A 22772-nucleotide genomic window follows, 5' to 3' on the forward strand; every position below is an offset into this window, starting at 1 on the left:
AAATACCCCTATCCACTATTACAAACTTATCGGCTAGAAGGGAAATAGCAGCATTAAAAGAATCGAGAGAAACAGGAGAATACCACAGATCATCTGAGGAAGATGTTATTGTTAAGAAAAAGAAGAAAAGGAAGAGAATTGCCTTATCACCCACATGGTTAAATTTCTGATGTAATCCAAACCAAAAATAAAAGATTGTGTTTTTAAAGTTAATTTTCTCTCATGTTTTTATTTAACAATAAGCACAATACACCACTTTTTCACAGAAACATTTTCAGTTTTATTGAAATTATTTTGAGCACAAATGACAATCGTTAAAAGCTTTCAGAGAACACGAAGTTTGATTAAAATTGCTAGCTTTACATATCAATACACATCTGATAAATCGTTTTACAAAACACGAGACCATGGCATCATTTTTAATCTGATTAGAGCTATATAAAGAAAGTACATCATCATAACTCTTTCCACGCGATTTCTGGGCCAAAAAAAATATGCAGTGCTGTCCACATACTGTGGAGAGTGGGGCTTGTAGCTGTCTTTGATGGAAAGATACTCGTTTAGCATGCTTTTTCAGAAACGTTACAATGCTTTTAGGATAAAAAGCATAATCTGGGGGGAAACCAAACGAGTCATAAAAACTAGCGTTTCCATCTTCATCTAATGAAATCGCCAGCCAATGAGTTCCAGGCTTATCCCTGGGATCTGTATTTATAATAATATATGTAGGCCTTTTAAACGAGCGTTTGAGTAATGTTAATAATTCATCTTCTGCATATACTCCAAAAAACCTGTCCCCAACTAGTAATCTCATTATACTCTCCAATTGATGATTGTTCATAATTCAATACAAAAGGGTGGAGCCTCTCAGTAATAACCGACCAAAACTTGTCTTTTGGAGTTGATCTCGAGAATGGAATCATAACATGCATAAACAATCAGTGTGGTTGTGTGAGGCAGCGGTACTCTGAAGCGCATTTCAAGTCTCAAGTTGCCATTTATCACCGGTGACAAGGCCTGACTGTCATCTGAAGGATTCAAATTGAAAACAAACAGTGTATATCCTTGTTCAAACTCCTGTCTGTCAATGCACAAGGAGAGATCCTTAAGGTTTCTTCCGGTAGCGGTGTACAGGCTGTAAAACTCTCTTACGGAGTTATTCTCAGCAAAATTGGGTTGAAACGCTTTGGCTGGAATCTGCTTACTCTCATGACATAAAGCCAGGAACTCCAGATTGTTATGCTGAAAGTTGAAAGGACATAAATCATAACGGCCTGTAAATGCTTCATGGTCGACCATAGCAATTACTAAATAACGGGGGAGTGAACCCAGAAACAGATTCTCATGATGTGATATCCGCGAATTCTCGGGTATTGAAAATGTTTTCACATTAATCCGGGAGATGGGATAAAGTGCATTGGCTTGCATGAGAGCGGAGGCGTGGCCTACGCGCACAGCGGGGGACACAGTGACTTTTTGTACAAACAATGAAGCTCCTAGAATATTCAGGTGGTAATTAGCATTCTGAGGCACCATAAGGCTGAAAGCATCGTTGGCTCTCATGAGCTTAACCCTCAGATCCACATTATTGAGCAATAATCGTTCGCAGAAAAAAATATCAGAATGTAACGGGCCCATGACGTGGAACTCTCGCGACCGCTGACTGTAAGCTGCACGCCGAACTAATCCCCGGTTCGGCCCATTGGTTACCACGTGTGAGTCGTGAGAGCCCGCAGTATCTTTGTAAAACAACCCAGCGCTAAATTGAGTCTTCAGACTTTCTTCTGAGTAATTTAAATATGTTTCTATTATAGCCCTGTAGGGGTGGGTTGAGCTGGCTTGTGAAATCAGTCTGTCGCCCAATGTGACGTCACATTGTGCGAAAATGGTGTTTAAAGGGTAATTTATAATTCCAACATTAGCATCTGCATCAATATCAGACCCATCCGCGTTTGTTATCTTCAATCTTAAACTCAGCAATGTGTCATTTAAGTCCAGGTAATGCAGCCCGTTTCCAGGCACGTAAAATTCCACAGGTCCCCGATCAGTGAGCGCTGTTACTGGTAATATTTCTGAATAACATTTGTCCTCGATTGAAAATTGGGTCAGAGGGGCTGTGAACAGATCCAGTTCACTCAAGGTGCATTCGCTTGATCGCTCGTGGAGTAAAGACATTGTTGTTTGTTTCTTAGTTTTTTTTTTTTAGAAAATATCCTGCCTCGACCTGCGTGTTACACGTTTGGTGGTTTTGGGGCTCTGTCTCTTTTTGACCGTTTTCCTCCGTTCTTTAAACTCCGTCAGCCTCCGACCCGGAGGACGTTTTAGGGGTTTACGGGCGATTATGCTTAGCCCTGCACCCTCTTGCTGTTCTGGTGTGTTTGAGCGAGTCAAGTTAGACAGAGAGGAGGTCACAACATCTGTAGCAATTCCTTTGACAGCTGTTTTCAAATGAGGTTTAACGAGGCTGACACCACGCTTTAAGAATGGGGTTACAAATCTAAACAATTTTGAGAAAATAGATGCTATTCCTCGTCCGTAAATTACAGGCGCACCTGAAAACCCCGGGAGACCGTTACCAGCTTGGGATTCGTAATACTTTATAAATCTATTATTATCCATATTTTGTTATTATGGCAGATCCTTGACAGGCCGGAAATGTAGCTTTACTATCGTTTTACCGTAGGTAAAGTTTACAGGCTCGTTCTGATCAGTTTTGATTTCAATATGGATATTTTCCATGTGTTTCCGAGCAACAGGAATATAGTCTGGTTTGTTAAAGCACAGGTTCACGATATCTCCGTAATTACCCTCTATTCTCACAGTACGCAGTAGGGGCGAATAGCTATCACCTACCAGCTGTAGGGCCGCTATATCGGAATAACAGAAAAGATGATAACATCCAGCTTTTATATCTGCAGGATATGGGGCAAATTTGCGCTCAAACCGCTGCCAGACACCTGCCGGTACACCAAGCGTATATGCGAGAGGAGGAAAAAACCTGAGTTGATACATGCCCCCAGCGGTGAATTCAAACTTTTTAACAATGGGGTGGTATTTTAGATATATATCCGAGTCGATACGTCTAAGGCATGCTTCAACCTCTGCTCTCAGCGTGTTAGCATCCTCATAAAAGCCAGCGCGTATTTTTGTCTTAACCACGTCATCAGGCCGCTGCTCAGCGTCACTCTTTTTCCTGCATTCAAAATAAGCCTTATCATTCGGGATATTAAGCCATGTATAGGGATATGAAATTTCAGTGAGAGCCACCTCCCAGGCCCCATCGAGGTTGAGATGGTGAGCCAAATCCACACGGAAAGAGCTACTTGTATTATTTTTAAATACATTCAGACTTGCGTTTGATGGTAGTGTGACGTAAAAACCCTGGCCCTGAGACTCATGCTGAAACCGTTACCAAGGTTACCAAGATGAGAGTGAGGTGCGGAGTTTGTTATGTCAGGTTTTTAAGCTCACTGGCTTTAATCCAACTATTAAACTTTTCAGGCCAATTCCTCCATTTCACCAGGAAATAAATCTGACCTCTCTGTTTACGTTTTGAGAGAATTTTGTCTATGTGATAGAGCTTATCCTTGCAAAGAGCGATTTTCTGCAGCTCATGCTCGTAAAAACTACCTATAATTTCTTCCCCATTGTAATCTTTGATTTTATAAACAGGAGGGTCTCTAGGTATGCATTGGTCAATAGTAAATACCTCGCTTGTGAACGTTTGCTCATAACGCTTATCAAACACACCTCTAACTTTAGACAGCCTCACATGATCTCCCTTTTTAAATTTCATGGGCTTTTTTCTACAACGAGACGAAGTGCCATATAGGTTTTGAAATACTAACGCTACATTGTCTGAATTTACTTGATTCGGGGCCATTTTTATGGAACGATGATAACTAGTGTTATAGCTTTGTAATAAATCTTGTAACACATCGATATATCTACGGGTATTTTGAGCAGTGAAATATCTATACATTTTACTTTTAAGATTCCTATTAAACCTTTCACACACGGAGGCTTTTAGGTCGCTCCCTGTAGCAAAATGATTTATACCATGTTTTTTCATTAAGGATTGAAAACTAGAATTAAAAAATTCCTTTCCACTATCTGTTTGTAGCTTTTGAGGAATTTGGCTATCTTTTAAGACAGACTCAAAAGCCTTAGTGACTTGAACTCCTGTTTTGTTTTTCAAGACTCTTGCATAAGCTTTTTTAGAGAAAACATCTATAACTGTAAGTAAATATTGATAGCCATCGTTATGCTCGGCTAACGCTCGCATATCACAAAGGTCTGCCTGATATTGATTAAGAGGTCTGGGGACAAACACACGGTTTCTCGGAAATCGCAGGCGTGCAGCTCGGTGTAGGGTGTAAGCATCCTGTTCTGCGAGGAAATTTTGAGCTGTTTGCGCGTTAATCTTTGTACCAGTTTCATCCTGCACGCCTTTAATCAATTTTTGCACTCCGCAAAAACTACCGGGGTGAGAGGGGTCGTAATATGCGCGTTTCAATAGAATCTGTTCTGCCATGTGTGTTCTTTGAAGTTATGTTTAACTATGGTTTTATTTCATGATCGAGCAGTTACTTATCTCATGTAACCAGTTCATGGAAATATTTTATTTCTTGTAATTAAAAACATTACACTTTGATTCTAGTAAAAACAAAAAAATAATGAGTTTGATTCTTGCAATGATTTTCCAAAAAGGTTTTATTTCATGTAAAGGTTTTCCAAAAACAATTTATTTGATGTAATGAAAAAAAACAAAAAAACATTACATCTGAAACGAGTAAAAACAAACAAACAAAAACTTAACAGTAAGAAAAAATAATAGGAAAGAGAAGAAAAACAAATACTAGGACAGCCACAGTGAGTAATTGTCATCTAACACTTGATCAATTATGGTGCGGGTAACTTCAGTGACACTGGCATCGATTTCTTGCAGAGTGCCCTCTATATCGCTGGGCGTCTCTGAGTTCAAAGAGATACGCCTGGGCCACACCTCTGACTTGCTCGGTGGTGGTGAAAAGCCTTCTAACCGTAAAATTTGTAATAATGTGTTGGTGAAATGTCCATTCCATAATCTTTTGCAGAGTTCATCATAGTACTTGAAAAAGTAATATTTTTCCAGCGGAAAAGACAAGAATGGCGTCTCTGTGAGGGGTGGGAGACTGCGCATCCTTGACACACGTCTTGTCGGTGTTTCTGGAGTAGCGACATGACAAGGTACTTGAGAGTTAGTTTTATAAGTTCAAAAACGGCTGTGGGGAGTAGAGTAGCGGCCTCATCGATGTCCAGGGATGAAGATTGTCCACTGCTCACCCCGGGTGGGGATCATTGTCTTCAGGCTCTCTGAAAAGAGCCCGGCACACAGGGTCACCCAAAGCCCAGAGCGAGGCACCGGAGACTGGGCTGTTTACCGGGTCTGCTCGGGTGATTGCCACCCGAGAGCAGGGTGGCGGGCGAATTCCAGCCTTGAGGTGATGAAGGCAGGAGCGGCGAATCTGCAAGCATAGCGGCCGGAGATGATGAGGCCTGATGGGGACTCGGTGGTGGAGTAGCAAGATCCATCAGGGGGTTCCCGGCTGGAGTAGAAGCAGCTGCTGGCCGAAAGGATGCCGGGGTTAGAGCAGAGGGAGTTCCAGAGCTGTGGTGACTCATGGCTGTTTGCAGACGATGTGGAGGAGACAGTCGTTGTGGTTTTTAAAAGCACTGGGGAGGAGGAGGCGGGTAAGGGGACCGGATGAGGGGGCGGGGTTATTTTGAAGGCGGGGGGTTATTTCCAACCAGGACCAACTCAATTGTGCTTGTACTTAGCTTAAAAAGCTCTAAAATTCTGCCGTTCTTTTCACCCACCATCTTCAACCAGTCCTGAGTGGGAATCCGAAGCAATGTGTTGAAAACACCGGAGTGGGTGTTTGTAAGGTCCAGCACAAAGTCATCCTTGCCGGCATCATCTGATGTCTGACGACTCGCCTTACAGACCCACCTGCAAACGGCGGCGTGCTCTTAGTCTCCCACTGCGCATATGTCACGTTTTTCTCACCGCGTTTAAAGGCCGGTGTTGTTGGGTGAATGGTGGTGAAGCGTGGGCCCCTTTGAAAACACGAGGCATCTGCGTTTCTTGGTCCCTTGTTCGCGGTTGCTGGGAGCTCGTTTCCTGCAGGCTCTTCTGGATTTCAGGGTCGCGATGAGGGTCAAAACAGCCCAGTCAGAGGAGCTAAAAGCAATCCAGCGGTGTCAACGGGCCAAAACTTTCACCTGCTTTTAGCTGGTAGAAATAGATTTGGCTCTCCGGGAGGCTGAAAGCATAGCCCCAAAACCCCGGTGTTGAGAGGAATCTCTCCTCCAAAGGGATAGCAGATGCAGGTTGGACCCGCAAAGATGCATTCGCCTGAGTTGCGCTGGCGTGGCAGAGGCTCTGTAGCTGGTTACGGGGTCTGAGAGACCACAGTGAGGTTGGTAGGTCTGGTGGCCATGTTGTTTGTGAAAAAAGGAGAAAACTTGTTTTTCTGAGAGAGAGAAACAGTTAAATTTAAGTTGAAATGTAAGATTATTTATCCTGAATGCAGGTGAGAGAATAGACCTATCGTTGAGAAGGTAAGTCGGACCTGTATCCGATTGGGTGAGCGGGGTGCGAATGGAGCCGCCCCTTTGTTATGTGATTGGCAGCGGGGCAGTAAGGTTTACCTGGGAGGCGGAGTTGGTCTCCGGCGCAAAATTTCGAACGAGGTAAGCAGCATTCGAAGAGGAGCCGGGGAGCGAACAAGAAGGAAAAAGATGCTGCTCTGGCAGCGGTTGCGGGATGGAGTGATAGCGAAAGGAGAACTTAGACTCTGAGCTGTATTTTAGACGGAGCTAGTCTGGAGGAAAAACACTAAGGGTTTTTTCAGGATTTCCCTGTTATCGAATATAAGGTTTTGGGAATAGAGGGGGTAGCTAACAAGTTATTCTAGGGTTTTGGAGAGAAAGCGCGGAGGGTTTTTTCAGGAGTTTCTCACTGCTTATTTTGCCTAAGGATCGGGTGGGTGCCGCCGTGCGCTGAATTTGAGAAAAAATGCCTAAGGATTTGGTTTCAGGATTTCCCCTGTTATCGAATATAAGGTTTTGGGGATAGTAGGTTGCCTATAGGTTATTTCTAGGGGTTTTTTGTTTTGCGTATTTTGGAGAGAAACCGCGGAGGTTTTTTTGTTTTGTTTTGTTTTTCAGGAGGATTGGCCGGTTATGTGCCTAGGGTTAGGGCGCTGAATTTGAGAAAAAAAGACTAAGGATTTGGTTTCAGGATTTCCCCTGTTATCGAGTATAAGGTTTTGGGAATAGAGGGGTAGCTAACAAGTTATTCTAGGGTTTTGGAGAAAAGGGTTAGGGTTTTTGAGGAGTTTGTCCCTGCTTATTTGCCTAAGGATCGGGTGGGAGCCGCGGAGATCGCGAGTGTTTTTTTGTGACTCTGAGTTTGATTTTAAATTTCTTTGTTCGGATTAAGCAAATGCATATAAATTGAAATAAAGTTTTCCGACAAGGCATGCACCCTGTATGTCTGGCCATACTGAACGTTATAAAAGCACAACTAAGCACTTATACTATGATTTAACACATTTTAAATACACAAACACGGAGCCCCACAGAAGCACGGTCCCAGACACAGGCACGCGCACAATTGCGCACAGACACACAGGCGCAGGGGTGCGCGCCCTGCGCACTCATGCGCTGTCATGCGCTGACCCACCACCAGATGGCGTTTCTTTAGGAAAAAGGAAAAAGTTTTAATGGATTAAAAATAAAAGAATGCTATTTGATATAAAAACTTTTCTAAAATAATCAATTAGTTCTTTTTTGGGGGGAAGAAAAGCAATGAACTAGCATATTTTGGATGAATATCATAATTTTATGAAAATCATAATTTTTATGAATATCATATTTTTATGAATATCATATTTTAATTACTTCCGTTATTATTTCCGGAGCTCATGAATAATTCATTTCAACCTATCACTCAAAAAGCTCATGAATATTTTGACATAAGGGGTATAATATCACTCTCTAATATGAAACAGGGAATTACCGCCGTGTAATCCATTTATTTCAACAAAGTAACTGTATTCTGAATACCACCTTTTTAAACGGTAACTGTAACGGAATACAGTTACTCATATTTTGTATTCTGAATACGTAACGGCGGTACATGTACAGGGAGTGCAGAATTATTAGGCAAATGAGTATTTTGTCCACATCATCCTCTTCATGCATGTTGTCTTACTCCAAGCTGTATAGGCTCAAAAGCCTACTACCAATTAAGCATATTAGGTGATGTGCATCTCTGTAATGAGAAGGGGGTGTGGTCTAATGACATCAACACCCTATATCAGGTGTGCATAATTATTAGGCAACTTCCTTTCCTTTGGCAAAATGGGTCAAAAGAAGGACTTGACAGGCTCAGAAAAGTCAAAAATAGTGAGATATCTTGCAGAGGGATGCAGCAGTCTTAAAATTGCAACGCTTCTGAAGCGTGATCATCGAACAATCAAGCGTTTCATTCAAAATAGTCAACAGGGTCGCAAGAAGCGTGTGGAAAAACCAAGGCGCAAAATAACTGCCCATGAACTGAGAAAAGTCATGGCTGCCAAGATGCCACTTGCCACCAGTTTGGCCATATTTCAGAGCTGCAACATCACTGGAGTGCCCAAAAGCACAAGGTGTGCAATACTCAGAGACATGGCCAAGCTAAGAAAGGCTGAAAGACGAACACCACTGAACAAGACACACAAGCTGAAACGTCAAGACTGGGCCAAGAAATATCTCAAGACTGATTTTTCTAAGGTTTTATGGACTGATGAAATGAGAGTGAGTCTTGATGGGCCAGATGGATGGGCCCGTGGCTGGATTGGTAAAGGGCAGAGAGCTCCAGTCCGACTCAGACGCCAGCAAGCTGGAGGTGGAGTACTGGTTTAGGCTGGTATCATCAAAGATGAGCTTGTGGGGCCTTTTCGGGTTGAGGATGGAGTCAAGCTCAACTCCCAGTCCTACTGCCAGTTTCTGGAAGACACCTTCTTCAAGCAGTGGTACAGGAAGAAGTCTGCATCCTTCAAGAAAAACATGATTTCCATGCAGGACAATGCTCCATCACACGCGTCCAAGTACTCCACAGCGTGGCTGGCAAGAAAGGGTATAAAAGAAGAAAAACTAATGACATGGCCTCCTTGTTCACCTGATCTGAACCCCATTGAGAACCTGTGGTCCATCATCAAATGTGAGATTTATAAGGAGGGAAAACAGTACACCTCTCTGAACAGTGTCTGGGAGGCTGTGGTTGCTGCTGCACGCAATGTTGATGGTGAACAGATCAAAACACTGACAGAATCCATGGATGGCAGGCTTTTGAGTGTCCTTGCAAAGAAAGGTGGCTATATTGGTCGCTGATTTGTTTTTGTTTCGTTTTTGAATGTCAGAAATGTATATTTGTGAATGTGGAGATGTTATATTGGTTTCACTGGTAAAAATAAATAATTGAAATGGGTATATATTTGTTTTTTGTTAAGTTGCCTAATAATTATGCACAGTAATAGTCACCTGCGCACACAGATATCCCCCTAAAATAGCTAAAACTAAAAACTACTTCCAAAAACATTCAGCTTTGATATTAATGAGTTTTTTGGGTTCATTGAGAACATGGTTGTTGTTCAATAATAAAATTATTCCTCAAAAATAAAACTTGCCTAATAATTCTGCACTCCCTGTATTCTGTTACTCCCCAACACTGCATATATATATATGACACACAAGAAAAGAATATATCATGATACATATATTGTTACCACACATGCTTCAAATTATACCGCAATATAGATTTTAGATTGTCCTCCTAAACTAATACGTTAAATTCCACAGTTGATTCATCAAAAACATTTTTTGGTGGTTTTTGTTAAATATCAACACTGCCACATGCTTTATCTGGTAATTGTGCTTTTTAAAAACTGTATATATTGAAAGGTAGCTTTTAACAAGTTTTACTGTTTGTTTATTGGGACTTTGTGTTTCTTGGAGTATATTAATATTTAATTCATTTTGTTTTAGTTCATTCTTGCCTCCTCTTTACCACTTTGTATTTTCTTATAAAATTGCTGTCTCCATGTTTAGGATTATAATCCACTGTGTCTTGTGCCTTGCTGTTGGTCCTGCTTCCTTTGTCATAATTACTTTCAGCTGTGACTTGTTACCTTTCCACTCTCCCTGATTATCTCCTGCATGTATTTAAAGCCTCCGTTTGTCTTGCTTCTTTGTCTTGTCACACTGTGTACACTGTCTGGTCGTGTTGCTTTAGTTTATATCAGTTTAATGGCTAAAATTCTGTTCTTCCTTGTCCCCTGCTAAGTTTATGCTTTGTGCCTTCTTTTTGGCCTCTCTGCGTCCTTGCATTTCGGTCCCAACTACACTTCACATTGTATGATACATGAAAGCGACTGTGTGCATATGTGGCAAATAAGCATATAACTTAATTCAGACAGAGCATACAAAGAACAAATTGCGATATTCAAAAAAGGTTGGCGTAAATCATGTAATGTAGCTGAAAGAAAAGAACTTCAATAAAACTCAAACAACTAGTTTAAGTTTTTTGTTTTTTTTGTGTGTGGTTTTTCATTTACAGATGGGCATGATAGGTGACATTTAGGTAATATTCTTCTGTATATCAAAGCAGAAGAATAGAAATTTGTCTTTTATAATATAATCAAACACTACATTAAACCACCATCCTGATCTGGGATCCCTTAACAACAGCAGACAAATCTTTTGTCCTCCTTCTCCTCAAGTCACATAGTATTATACTCACTCTTGCATCTCATTTGCAAGCACTTTGCTCAGATTTTCAACTTTGGCACATTTGCTGTAGTGATGATGATACTCCTCAACAGTCATGTGCACATGGGCACAAGAATTGCAAGGAAACATTTGTACCCAATCAGTGAGGCTAAATGTTTCACAACCGACACCCTCGACTAGTTTAATGGTTCCATCAGGTTTTTTTTTTTTTTTTTTTTTGGTAGTCTGGAAGATGAGTCATCACTGCGCCAGCTACATGTTCGTGCCAGCCACTAAGGCAGGAGGCAGCAATCATGATTCTTTTAGATGTATTATCAGAACTGGACATGGAGTGCATGAGTGAATTTTCACCAGTCAGAGATACAGATGTGGAGGATAATAAAGGTGTCTTGTTTGTTTGTTTGTTTGTTTGTTGCTACATTTCTTGAGCTGTCTCAGTCCACCTTACATGTCCATTTCATGATGTCCAATCAGGGAAGCAATCTGCTGAGTCACATAAATTAAGTTGTTGTAATCCACAAATCCAAATACTTAATGACATTTTAAGTGGGAATGTAACAAGTCTATACAATCCTACGAGGAAAAATAATCTTTAACAAGCTAAAATCTTACCTTGTCTAGCACGCATGGAATGGTGTGTGTGTGTGTGTGTGTGTGTGTGTGTGTGTGTGTGTGTGTGTGTGTGTGTGTGTGTGGGGTTTAAGGTTTAAAACGTTGAGGGTATTTTTAACGGATACAATCTGTCCTCTTTTCCAAAATTATTTCTGGGGTACAAAGCAGATTTTGCATTATTCTCAAAAGAAGATGCTGTGAAGAACCTGTTTACACACAAGAGAAGCATTAATTGTTTTTAGGCACACTGCATACAATGCCTGATTAACCATCAGTTGAGTTTTGTTAGAATTAAAATTGATTGTCTGATTGGCTTGTGTATTTATATTTTTGCCAACATACATCAACTCCGAAATGCCAGACAGGGATTCATAAGATACACTGAAATGTTTTTTTTGGCCCTGTAATTATTATTTCAATTATCTATATAAATTTTACAAAAAAATACAAATTCAGTGCTATTACTTTAAAATAGCAGTTTTTCTTGTAGTGCATTACTTGAGGATTGTTTGTAATTATGTGTCCTCAGTTTTGTATGTAAATTGAATCATTCGATCCAAGTAATATTCACTAAACCAATTCATTGGCTTAATTAGTTGATATTTCCAAGTAAAATGTAATGGAGTGACATCAGTGAATATGGCCACATTCTCTGCATTCGGAGCATGACGTCAAAGCTCCTCCCCACATTTGAGCGGTCTTTCTTCATGGTCCACATTTCGACGGTTGGCAGACTTGATGGAAACGGGAAGAAGAGGAACCATGAATGTAAGTTTTAAGCGGAACTTTGTACGTTCCTGTTGGCTCACCTACTTAAGTCAGTTTCTCCGCACTGAAAGCAGCTGCGCTAGCAATTAGTGTATTTTCCTGCTAGACTTGCTGACTAACTTTCCTGGCAGGAGGTATGTCCAGAATTTCCCACAGCACTTTACAGCTTAGATGGCCACCTAAACAACACACGCCTGCTGCCTTAACTAACATCTTTGTGAATAAAACGACCACGGTCCAGTTTAAAATAATTGCTGCACCGCTGCCATGAGGTGTACTTTGAGAAGAGAAAAAAAAAAAAAAAAAACAAAACAACGTACGCACTCGATTTCACTCAAGTCTTCATATTGACCGGTTTTAAATTTGACACCGAGCTGACATATGTTATTTAAAAAAAAAAAAAAAAAAAAAAAAAAAAAAAAAAAAATCAGTGTGCATCCTTGAGTTAGTAGAAATTAGTTGAAAAGCATATAGATAACCTTTTTTTTTTTTTAACAGAACATAGGACCTTCTGACTGCTAATTTGAACTCCACAAGGTAAGATCAAATTAGTAACGATTAGGTTTAACTTGTCACATAATTTCTTTGTGTGGCAGTTTGGTTTAATTTTGCGATGGTTAATTTGTCTGTTTAAGGTGCCACAACATGAGATGGATGTGTAAGATATGTAGCTTTGACTCAGAGAAGAGGTTGGGATTGTTAAAACACTACAGACTAAAGCATGGAAATGGTGGTCGCAGCCAGTCAGTCCCTTGTCTTCACACTGATTGCCCTTGCTCGTTTAAAACATTTAATGCCCTTAAGACCCATTTGTCTCGACACCATGTGAAGATGGTCACACAAAGTGGACCTCTTTCATTTACTTGTCTACTTTGCTGCTCTGTGTTTTTTTTTTAATTCAGAGAAGCAGTATTTTGAGCATCTTAACAACCACTTAAGGAAGTTTGAAGTAGTTGCATGTGTCTTCAAAAACTGCAACTTCAGTACAAATATTTATTCCACCTTTGCTACACATAGACACAGAAAACACCAGTCACACACCCTTGAGGATTTTAAAACTGAAGTATTAAAAAGCAAACCTAATGAACCCATGTTTGCTCAGGATGAGACCTGTGTGGAAGAGAGCTTTGGGATGGGGAACCACAGGAGTTGTCTCAAGATATAAAAGAGAAATTTGGCCATCTATTTTTAAAGTTAGAAAGCATGTTCAATGTCCCAAACAAATGCATTGATGAAATAGTAGATGAGCTTCAGTTTATATCCACCTCTGCATCTGGTCCACTTTTAAGAGATGTGGTGGTGTCCACCTTGAAAAGCCATAATTGTGATCTGGATCCAGCCATTATCTCAGATTTGGTGAAAAATCTTTGAGACACACCCTATAAGTACTGCCTTGGGGACAGGTGGCCCTTTCACAACTTATTACAAGAGAAGAGAATTTATGAAGAAGCATTTTTCAGTTGTTGAACCAGAAGAACACATACTTGATTTAAAAAAAAAAAAAGGGCAAAACCTTCCAGTATGTCCCAGTATTGCCCTCCTTGGTGCAGGTCCTAACTAAGTCTTTTCAAGAAAACACATTTGAAGGTGAAAAAAAAAACTGAAAATGACTTTAAGTACCAGACATTTCGTGATGGATCTCACTATCAAAACAACAAGTTTTTCTCTGTAGAGGAGAACAGAGTGAGTCTCATCCTGTACGTTGATGACTTTGAGGTATGTAATCCTCTTGGGACATCTCGAAAAAAGCACAAGGTCACAGCTGTCTATTGGGTGTTGGGAAACATTCCGGTGCAGTTACGTTCCACATTGACATCAATCTACCTTGCAATTCTGTGTAAGGCTGAAGACACCAAGCAGTTTGGATTCCAGCGAGTTTTAGAGCCACTGTTAACAGATATTCAAAGCTTAGAGAAAGATGGTCTTTTTGTTCCAGCGTTAGGGAAAGCCATTAAAGGGACTGTGGTCAGTGTGGTGGCAGATAATTTGGGGGCGCACTCTTTGGCAGGATTTGTCGAAAGCTTTGCAGGGTCATACATCTGCCGGTTTTGTGTTGGGGAGCTATCCAAGTTTCAGTCCAATGAAGTGAGATCTGGGTCTTTTCATCAAAGAACCAAAGATCAACATACACTGCATGTACAGACAGCTGTGTCTAGTCCAGATCACCCTCATTGTTATGGTGTAAAAAAACAGTGTGCATTGTCAGAAAAACTTGAGCATTTTCATGTTACATCTGGTTACCCTCCAGATGTTTTACATGATCTGCTGGAGGGCATTGTTCCAGTGGAACTGGCTTTGGCATTTGATAACTTGATCAAGAAAAAATATTTTTCTCTCATGGAACTGAATGATGCCATTTCCAATTTCCCATACAAGTGGAGTGATAAAACAAATCGTCCTCATCTCATTCCTGCTAACTTTTCGACTCGAAAATCAGTAGGGGGCAACGCACATGAAAATTGGTGCTTATTACGTCTTTTGCCTCTGATTATAGGTTTAAAAGTACCCCAACAAGAGCCTGTATGGCAGATGCTGATGACACTGAAAGACATTGTGGACCTTGTCATGTCTCGAGCCCATACTGAAGAAAGCATTTGCTATCTTGACAGCATCATTTCAGAACACCGAAGGAGATTCCTTGATGTTTTCCCCCAACATAAGCTCATTCCCAAGCACCATTTCCTTGAGCACTATCCTCAGCTCATTCGGGAATTTGGCCCCCTAGCTGCCCTCTGGACAATGAGATTCGAGGCCAAACACAGCTTTTTCAAGAAGGTGGTCAGACACACTGGTTGTTTCAGGAATGTTTTGCTGTCCCTTGCAAATAAGCACCAGCTCATGGTTGCATATCATCAATCACATTCTGTCAAACCATCACTTGCAGTCACAAAAACAACAGAGGTCTATTTAGATGTGCTTAAGAATGATCTAAAAGACCTGGTGAAATGCAGATTCCCTGCTGTTACAGCTGTGCATGTTGCCAATAATGTGTGCAGTTTAGGCACTACCTATGCAGTGGGAATGTTGTTGTGTTGTGGTTCCACTGCAGGACTGCCTGACTTTTCTGAAGTGTTACAGATAATGGTGATTTGTAACAAACTGACTTTTTTCATGAGACAACTAAATACATGGTACAATGAACACCTGAGGAGTTATGAGCTGGAGAACACAGGGAGTGTGCAGTTACTTGAGCAAAGAGAGCTTAAAGATTTTTATCCTTTGGCTTCATACACCCTTGCAGGAAGACGCCTGACAACTTTAAAGCACCACATTTGCCTATCCTTTTGAAATGTGAGGAGAGAAGCTTGTGAATAAATGTCTGTGTAGTTCTCTTCTCTGTTGTTGTTGCAGCTTCTTCCTGTTGATATGGCACCCTCAGCGAAACTGTGGATAATTTTTGGGGAGGATGATGTCCACAAACTACTTTTACCTGCAGGCATCCCAAGCACACTTCAGGACCTCAATGATGTTCTTCGAGAGACATTTGATATTACAGGACCATTCACTGTTATGTACCAGGACATGGATTTCAACGGTCAGTTCTTCACTTTGACCTCGATTGAGGAAGTACAAGATAAAGCTAACCTCAAAGTAGTAAAAACTGAACCAGTAATCTTGAGTCTCACTACTGTGGACACGTCAGAAGTCGAATCTCCAGTTCCACTATCTACAGAAGCAAGCTCCTCCTCATCTGTATGCGACACAATCCTGTTGTCCTCCCCAGATGAGAATGGACCATCCTACAGGTCTAAGCCATGGCCATTTAAGTTTGAAATACCAGACTTCTCTTATGATATAGACCTTGCACTGGAAGCAGGAAAGCAAGCTTATGAAAATGATGGCACACTTTTGAACAACCCAAGCGTAACTAGTAGCATTCTTGAGAAGCTTGCAGAGACTATATTTGGCTTCACAGCATATCCAACTGGTGTCCAGATTTTAGCTGTTGCTGAAGCCTTGGTAGCAAAATACCCATGCCTCAAAGAGCCAGGGTCTTTTAATGGCCTATATGGTTGGCAACAGAGGATAAAGTATAAAATGGGCAACTACAGGGCAAAGTTAAGAGGTCGCCAATTAGCCATTCCAGAGCTCGAGGTGAACACACTGAAGAGACGATGCTCCAGTGAAGAGGGTTCACTTAAAGGCTTTAAAAGGGCAAAAAAAGCTGAAGTCAACTATCTGCCACCACTGCCATTCGGTGAGACTGAGGAAACCTTAGAGATGGAGAGACTGGATTTGCTGAAGGAAATGAAGAAGAACAATGAGAGGGCAATTAATGAGAAAATGGAGAAGTCTTTCGCTATGAGAAGAAAAGAGGTTGTCAAGGATTGCCCCGCAATCCAAGACCTCTTAGCGAGGTGGCCTTCTCTGTTCTGTGAAAATCAGGTAAATCCAGTTCTTGTTCATGCAGCAACTAAGTGTATGTGAGATCTCATGAGTCATCTTTGACATGATTTTGTGTTTTTATCTCTCATTTCAGATCAAAGAGGAGTTTAAGCGAATAACCACAATTCATCTGGAGCGAACGTTTTTGTCCAGATTGGACGGGTACACCACCAAACTCCTGGAGATATTTCGAAGGAAGGGCGGGACTGCAGGAACCAAAATAAAACCAATGTTGGACTCACTGAATAAGGTAAAAATTTAAATTATTTTAATTACATAATCTAATGGAAAAGATGAGGTCATACACACTGAGAATGTATCACTCTTATTTAAAGGACAGGTTTGGTATTTGACACTTAAAGCTTTGTTTTCAGATTGTTTATGATGAAATCGAACGATTTTGATTGAAATTTGGACACATGCTGCTGGCCTGAGCTTTTTTGGTTTCTGTGGTAGCACACCCACACTCCACAATGGCTTCATAGGTGCACTGGAACAATCCTTCCTAAAACGCATTAAACTTTCGTTTACAAAGACGTGAAACTCACCGAGTGGTCAGGAGTGTTCACTGACATGTTCACACACAAATCGCTGCAAAAATGCTTTCCAACAGGTGTTTTACCATTTGTTGTAAAACTGTGGACCTATTATTTTTTTTTTTTTTTTTTTTTTTCCAAACACCTCACACCTGTACATTCTTCCACCGAGAGCTTGAATAATAGAATAGAATAGCGGCGGACTAACACCGTACATCACAGCACATCTAATACAAGTCAATGGAGTTGGACAAAAACTACAATAAAAACCAGTTGGAAAGTATCTTTTGCAGCGATTTTTGTGTGAACATATCAGTGAACACTCCTGACCACTCGGTGAGTTTCACGTCTTTGTAAACGAAAGTTTAATGCGTTTTAGGAAGGATTGTTCCAGTGCACCTATGAAGCCATTGTGGAGGTGGGGGTGTGCTACCACAGAAACCAAAAAAGCTCGGGCCAGCAGCATGTGTCCAAATTTCAATCAAAATCATTCGATTTCATCATAAACTGAAAACAGGGCTTTAAGTGTAAAATACTGAACTTGTCCTTTAATCTGATCAGTGTCTGTGTTGGCTGAAACTGTTCTCCTGATCCTGACACTGTGGCCACAATTAACAATTTATGCACATGATTGTCTCTACAAGTGTAGACAAACCTGTCATCTCTCCCTTAATATGCGCTCAAAAGCAGAGAAATTTACAGAATTTTCAAAGTGACCCTCTGAGTGCAGCGAGATCCCTTCCTGCTGCCCATAGACTCCAATACAATTATTTCCCAAAATATTACTCTTGTGTGTGGGAATTCCTGTCCTTGACTGGTTAATATTGTGATAGGAGGTACTGATATGTTGCGAAAAATTCATTTGCATGTCCAGTGATGAGGCAGAAAACTTTCCTCACTGGGCAGAGACAGTTTCTGGACCTACAGATTATGACATGCACTGTTAACACACATCATTGAGAAATTCATGTTAAGTTGCACACTTCACAACGTTAGAATGTAGCTGCAGGCTTACATTCTCCATGGGTAACTTTCTGTTTACATCTGTGTGTGCTGTTATGTATGTATGTATGTATGTTACATATGTTATGTTGTGTATTTTCTGCAATAAATTTTCTTTTTGTGTTTAATAGCATCATGTCGATGGCAGAAGGGACATTATCATTCGTTGCTTAGTTGAGTATCTTGGAGAGAGTGGAGAGGAGCTGATCAAAGACCATCAGGTATCTGATGATCATAATGACTGTATTAAAATTATTGTCTAACCTTATAATCTGGCCTTCACTTGTGATGATATATTGAAGGTCAAAGATTCTCTACACTCGTGATGTTTTTTAAAAAAGACTCAAGATTAATATTTTTAATCAGGCTTTTAACTAATTTCTTAAATCTTTATGCTCTTACCCTTTATTTTTAAAATCATATTTAATCTTTTTTTCTGACTATTTAATGATCACTTATTAACTTTATTTTATGAGCAAAAGAGTATTTAATTTGATTATACCTTTATAACCTATTTTAATGATTTAATGGTTCTGGTCTACCAACACGCGTGCCGTCCCATGGACAGCTCCAGGCTGGATTGCCCCCAAAAGTGATTTTCTTTGTCTCAGGGTCAGCCTCTGTGAAGCACGTTCTGTAACTTTACATATGAAAAGTGCCATATGAATATTGTTTGATTTGAGTATACCTCTTTTTTATTTTTACTTTTTTTTTTTCTCTTAACCTTTTCTTTTACTTGGAATCTATTCTAGTTATTTCTAATTGTGGTTTGTTTTCACAGGATGTCAGCCAAGAAGCATTGAAAGAGGACTGCAGTAATCACATGATGAAGATCGTCGTAATCCATCCCAATGTGGCACAGGAAAACCAAGATCCTGTGAACGTGTCGGTCATCATTGAGGGGACAGAAATTCTGGAGGACTGCGGAAGTGTGACAAACGCTTGCCTCCTGCTCATGGGTGTCATCTATGCTGTCAACTTAAGTTACCCACTGAAACTGAAATATACGTTTGAGGTATTTCAGAAGCTGTTTCTTGAGCTTGACATCCTTAAAATGTCAAAGGTCCAGTCTCTCCACAGGAAACTTTTAGCGTGAGTGTTCCAGTGTTATTTGTGCTTTTGTCCAGCACAATTAATTGGTTTGCATTTTGTCTGTTTTCTGACAGTAATTTCAAGTGTTGCTCAGTTTTATTCAAGTTCTTTCTGTCCTGAACGTTCTGAGAATGTCTGCAAAGGTAGTGATTGCAACTGTTAATGGACAGAGTTGATGTATGTGTTCTGAAAGTTGATTATAAGAAAGGGGACAGTGCACACTGAGTTTTTGAATAGCATGTTTTTTTTGGGGGGGGGGGTTTGTATGTGTGTATATGCTCTCATTTGAAATTTGCGAGCAAGAAGTTCTATGGCCATGTTTTTTGTGGTTATGTTATGTAGCTATTTTAAATATCTATGCCGTTTCAACTGAAATAAAAGTGTCCCTTAAGCTGCAAATATTTGTTTTGGAAAATATTGATTTATTATTTAATAGAATAATAAAAATATTTATTCAATTCGATTAATATTAACTAGTACATTCATAATAAATATTACTTAATAATTACATAGAATATAACAGAAAAGATGAGTAAGAAACACAAAGAAATATCAGCAATGTTCACTTGGGTTTTGTAATTGGATGCAATGGTATTCTGAGTAAAAGTTACAATCTATAGATGAGTATTGCCAGTGCAATTTACTTGTGTATTTCACATCAAAAATGGATGGTTCTAGTAAGTAAATATTACAAGCACTTTCTGTGTGGAAAAAGTTGCCTAGCTTTTTTTAAGTAAATGTCACTCCAATTTTTTTTCAGTGTAGGTTATTCTAAAGATCACTGCAACTACTACAGTTTTATGTTAACTTTAAATTTCAATGTCTAAATGGTCAATGTTTTTGTGATACTATATTTACATTGTGTTTACAAATATGCAGAGACTACTTTACCTTGTAATGTCCTGGCAGTGTTTGATGTGCTTTTTGCTTTCACCCAGTGGGTCTAGAAAAATGCTTCTCTTCTAGCCAGATATGATCACCTAAATGTTGAAGTACTAGAGTTTAGAGTTACAAATAAGCTTTTGATGTACTTGTGTCTAGCAAAGCAGACTGAATGCACTACTTCATTTATGCTTGACCATGAGATCGACATGGGTAACAAACTATTTTAAACATATCTACAATGTCTTAGATGTTTTTCAACATTCTTTTCTTCATTGCAACTAATTCTCCAAGTCTATAATTTAGAGAATTTAATTTGTCACCCATTACGTATATACGCCAATGACCATGAAGTACGAAAAAATTACCACCAGCATCCAGTGATGACCTTCATTGGCAACTCCCAAAATGTACTTGTACGACCCTGGGTCAATCTGTAAGACAGTGAAACAACAAGTTAAATAGACCCACCTCAATGATGATAGACAGTAGAAAGCTTTTAAAGACAACTTAATGACAGAATATTGTTTAATAAGTTAATTTTTGGTTTATTCTGCTTCCATAGGAGTGTCATTTCAAATGTGTTGACCATAAATGCTCTATCAGCACTTTCTTTGTTGAATTTGCTCACCAAGAGTGTCAGATAAGTATTAATAACCTGAAGTTTAAAAAAAACATATTTACAATACTATTACGTTGAGTAAGCTACAACCAATTTTCCTAGGAAAATTTTAGCATGTAAACCATAAAAGAAGCAACTTTACCTCGCTTCCAAGTTCCCTTTGTGGATCTGTATTGTAAATATCAGTGAGGATTAACTTGCATGATCCGATTTTTGAAAGGACATACGTGTTTAGAAATCAATTCAGCTGACTATTTTAAAACATGATGGTAAATGGACTGATTCTTATATAGCGCTTTTCTACTCTCCCGGAGTACTCAAAGCGCTGTACACAACATGCCTCATTCACCCATTCATACAAGCACTTCTAAACACAAGTGCAAACTAATCTACATCCACACACAGTCACACTCCGATGAACACATCGGAGGGCAATTTGGGGTTAGTATCTTGCCCGAGGACACTTGACATGCAAACTGGGGAAGCCTAGGATCGAACCACCAACCTTCCGATCAGTAGCTGATCTGCTCTACCACCTGAGCCACAGCCACCCCATGATGAGAAGATAACATTAACCCTGGCATAGATGTGGACGTAGAGGTGGCGGTGGATGTCCCAGACGTGGATGTAGCGGTAGATGGCTCAGCTGTGGATGTGGTAGTGGTGCATGGCTTAGAGGTGGACGTGTTGGTGGATGGCCCCGCTGTGGACGTAGTGGATGCTTTCCTACAATAGCAGCAATCGTATAGGGGCCAAGGTAATTTGGATCTAACTTGCCCCATTTCCTCTGCTAGCTCCTCATGTTCAGCCTCCACACTTTCATGCCCACTTGAAAATTTGGAATAGGTCTGCCCTTTTGTTATGATACTTTGATTGTGGGTTTTTTTGCTATTTGAGATAGCAGTCTGAAGCACTTCATCAAGCTTCAGAAGTTCCTCTGTTGCCTCTTCAACAAACAAAATGTCCTCCAAACTGCTGTCCACCTGTAAAATGTAGAAAAGGATGTGTTATTATATGAAAATCTAAAAAAGGTTTTCAAGTTAAGAAATTTAAAAATCTTTTGTATTTACACAATTTTCTGTAAGGCAGAGGACCTTCTTGTGGAAGGCTAGGCATGTAATAATTAGAGATAAAATTTCTCATTTAACAGACAACAGAAACATAGAAATTAATGTGTGCAATTTATAATAAAAATAGATAATTTTACTGTGCATTTACAATGGTAAGAAAAGAAAATTATTGTCCTGAGATGGGTTTTTTTTATGAACGTTCACATTATGAAAAATTTGTTAAAATTCTACAATTTGTGTTAATCCATAAGCAGAAAGGCAGGTGTTGTCACTGACAAGCTGCTGTAGCGCTACTGAGCTCAGGGGTGAATATAAGGGGATGTTGATGAGTCTGTAACTTTGCACGAGGTGGCAGGACATACATACATGTTAGGTTCTTGTAAGTTTTTATGACAGGATCACATGTACGCCAATATGACTAACCCTAACCCCAACAATAGGATGCCAGAAATGCTTTCAATTAGGGACATTAAGGCCTGTCGGCGCATAGATCCCTAAACTGTCCATCCTTCCTCCTTCACTGACCGCCAGAACATCCTGGGTGGGCTGTGTGCTTCTCAATTGGAAAGTTAAAGGGGTGCACAGTCCGTGCTCTCAATGGCAAACACAAGGCGTCCCCACTACCTAGATTAATACTGACAACCAATGGAATACTGTATAGGTATATAATTTTAAAGAGGAGACTGAGCTCGGATCAGGCGGGGGGGGAATCTCAAACCCACCCCCCACACTCCTGGTGCTGATGTATTTTCAGTCCCAGCCTGCATCTAACTGGAGGCTGTCGCTCCATGATATAAATATTTTCTTTGCTGTCTCCTCCGTCCAGTGAATTCCATCGGCTGCAGTATGGAAATGTTGTGGATGAATACAGGATAAACGGTCATAGTGACTGACTATGAAATTATTAATTATTGTCAAATTTTGTCTCTGAAGTAGAGTCCACCAAGTGTATTTTTGCCACGAAGATGTCTGCATTTGGGAACA

At 40.1% G+C, this 22772-nt stretch overlaps 1 protein-coding gene across 1 annotated transcript; it reads left to right on the plus strand.

Annotated features, from left to right (window-relative positions):
- The first annotated feature begins 16198 nt into the window (after positions 1 to 16198).
- Positions 16199 to 19322, plus strand: LOC120435839. The gene is made up of 4 exons (XM_039605976.1): positions 16199 to 16584; positions 16679 to 16834; positions 18254 to 18343; positions 18904 to 19322. Exons 1-4 carry the CDS (start codon positions 16237 to 16239, stop codon positions 19216 to 19218), a joined length of 909 nt encoding a protein of 302 aa, XP_039461910.1. The 5' UTR covers positions 16199 to 16236; the 3' UTR covers positions 19219 to 19322.
- Positions 19323 to 22772: the final 3450 nt, after the last annotated feature.

Source organism: Oreochromis aureus, linkage group 22, assembly GCF_013358895.1.
Source record: "Oreochromis aureus strain Israel breed Guangdong linkage group 22, ZZ_aureus, whole genome shotgun sequence".
Taxonomy (NCBI): domain Eukaryota; kingdom Metazoa; phylum Chordata; class Actinopteri; order Cichliformes; family Cichlidae; genus Oreochromis; species Oreochromis aureus.

Excerpts from the sequence above, each read along its gene's own strand:
- LOC120435839 (XM_039605976.1), top strand. The coding sequence starts at position 16,237 with ATGGGCAACTACAGGGCAAAGTTAAGAGGTCGCCAATTAGCCATTCCA. Across the intron at positions 16,585-16,678 it reads CTCTGTTCTGTGAAAATCAG|ATCAAAGAGGAGTTTAAGCG; the intron begins GTAAATCCAGTT and ends CTCTCATTTCAG. Across the intron at positions 18,344-18,903 it reads AGCTGATCAAAGACCATCAG|GATGTCAGCCAAGAAGCATT; the intron begins GTATCTGATGAT and ends TTGTTTTCACAG.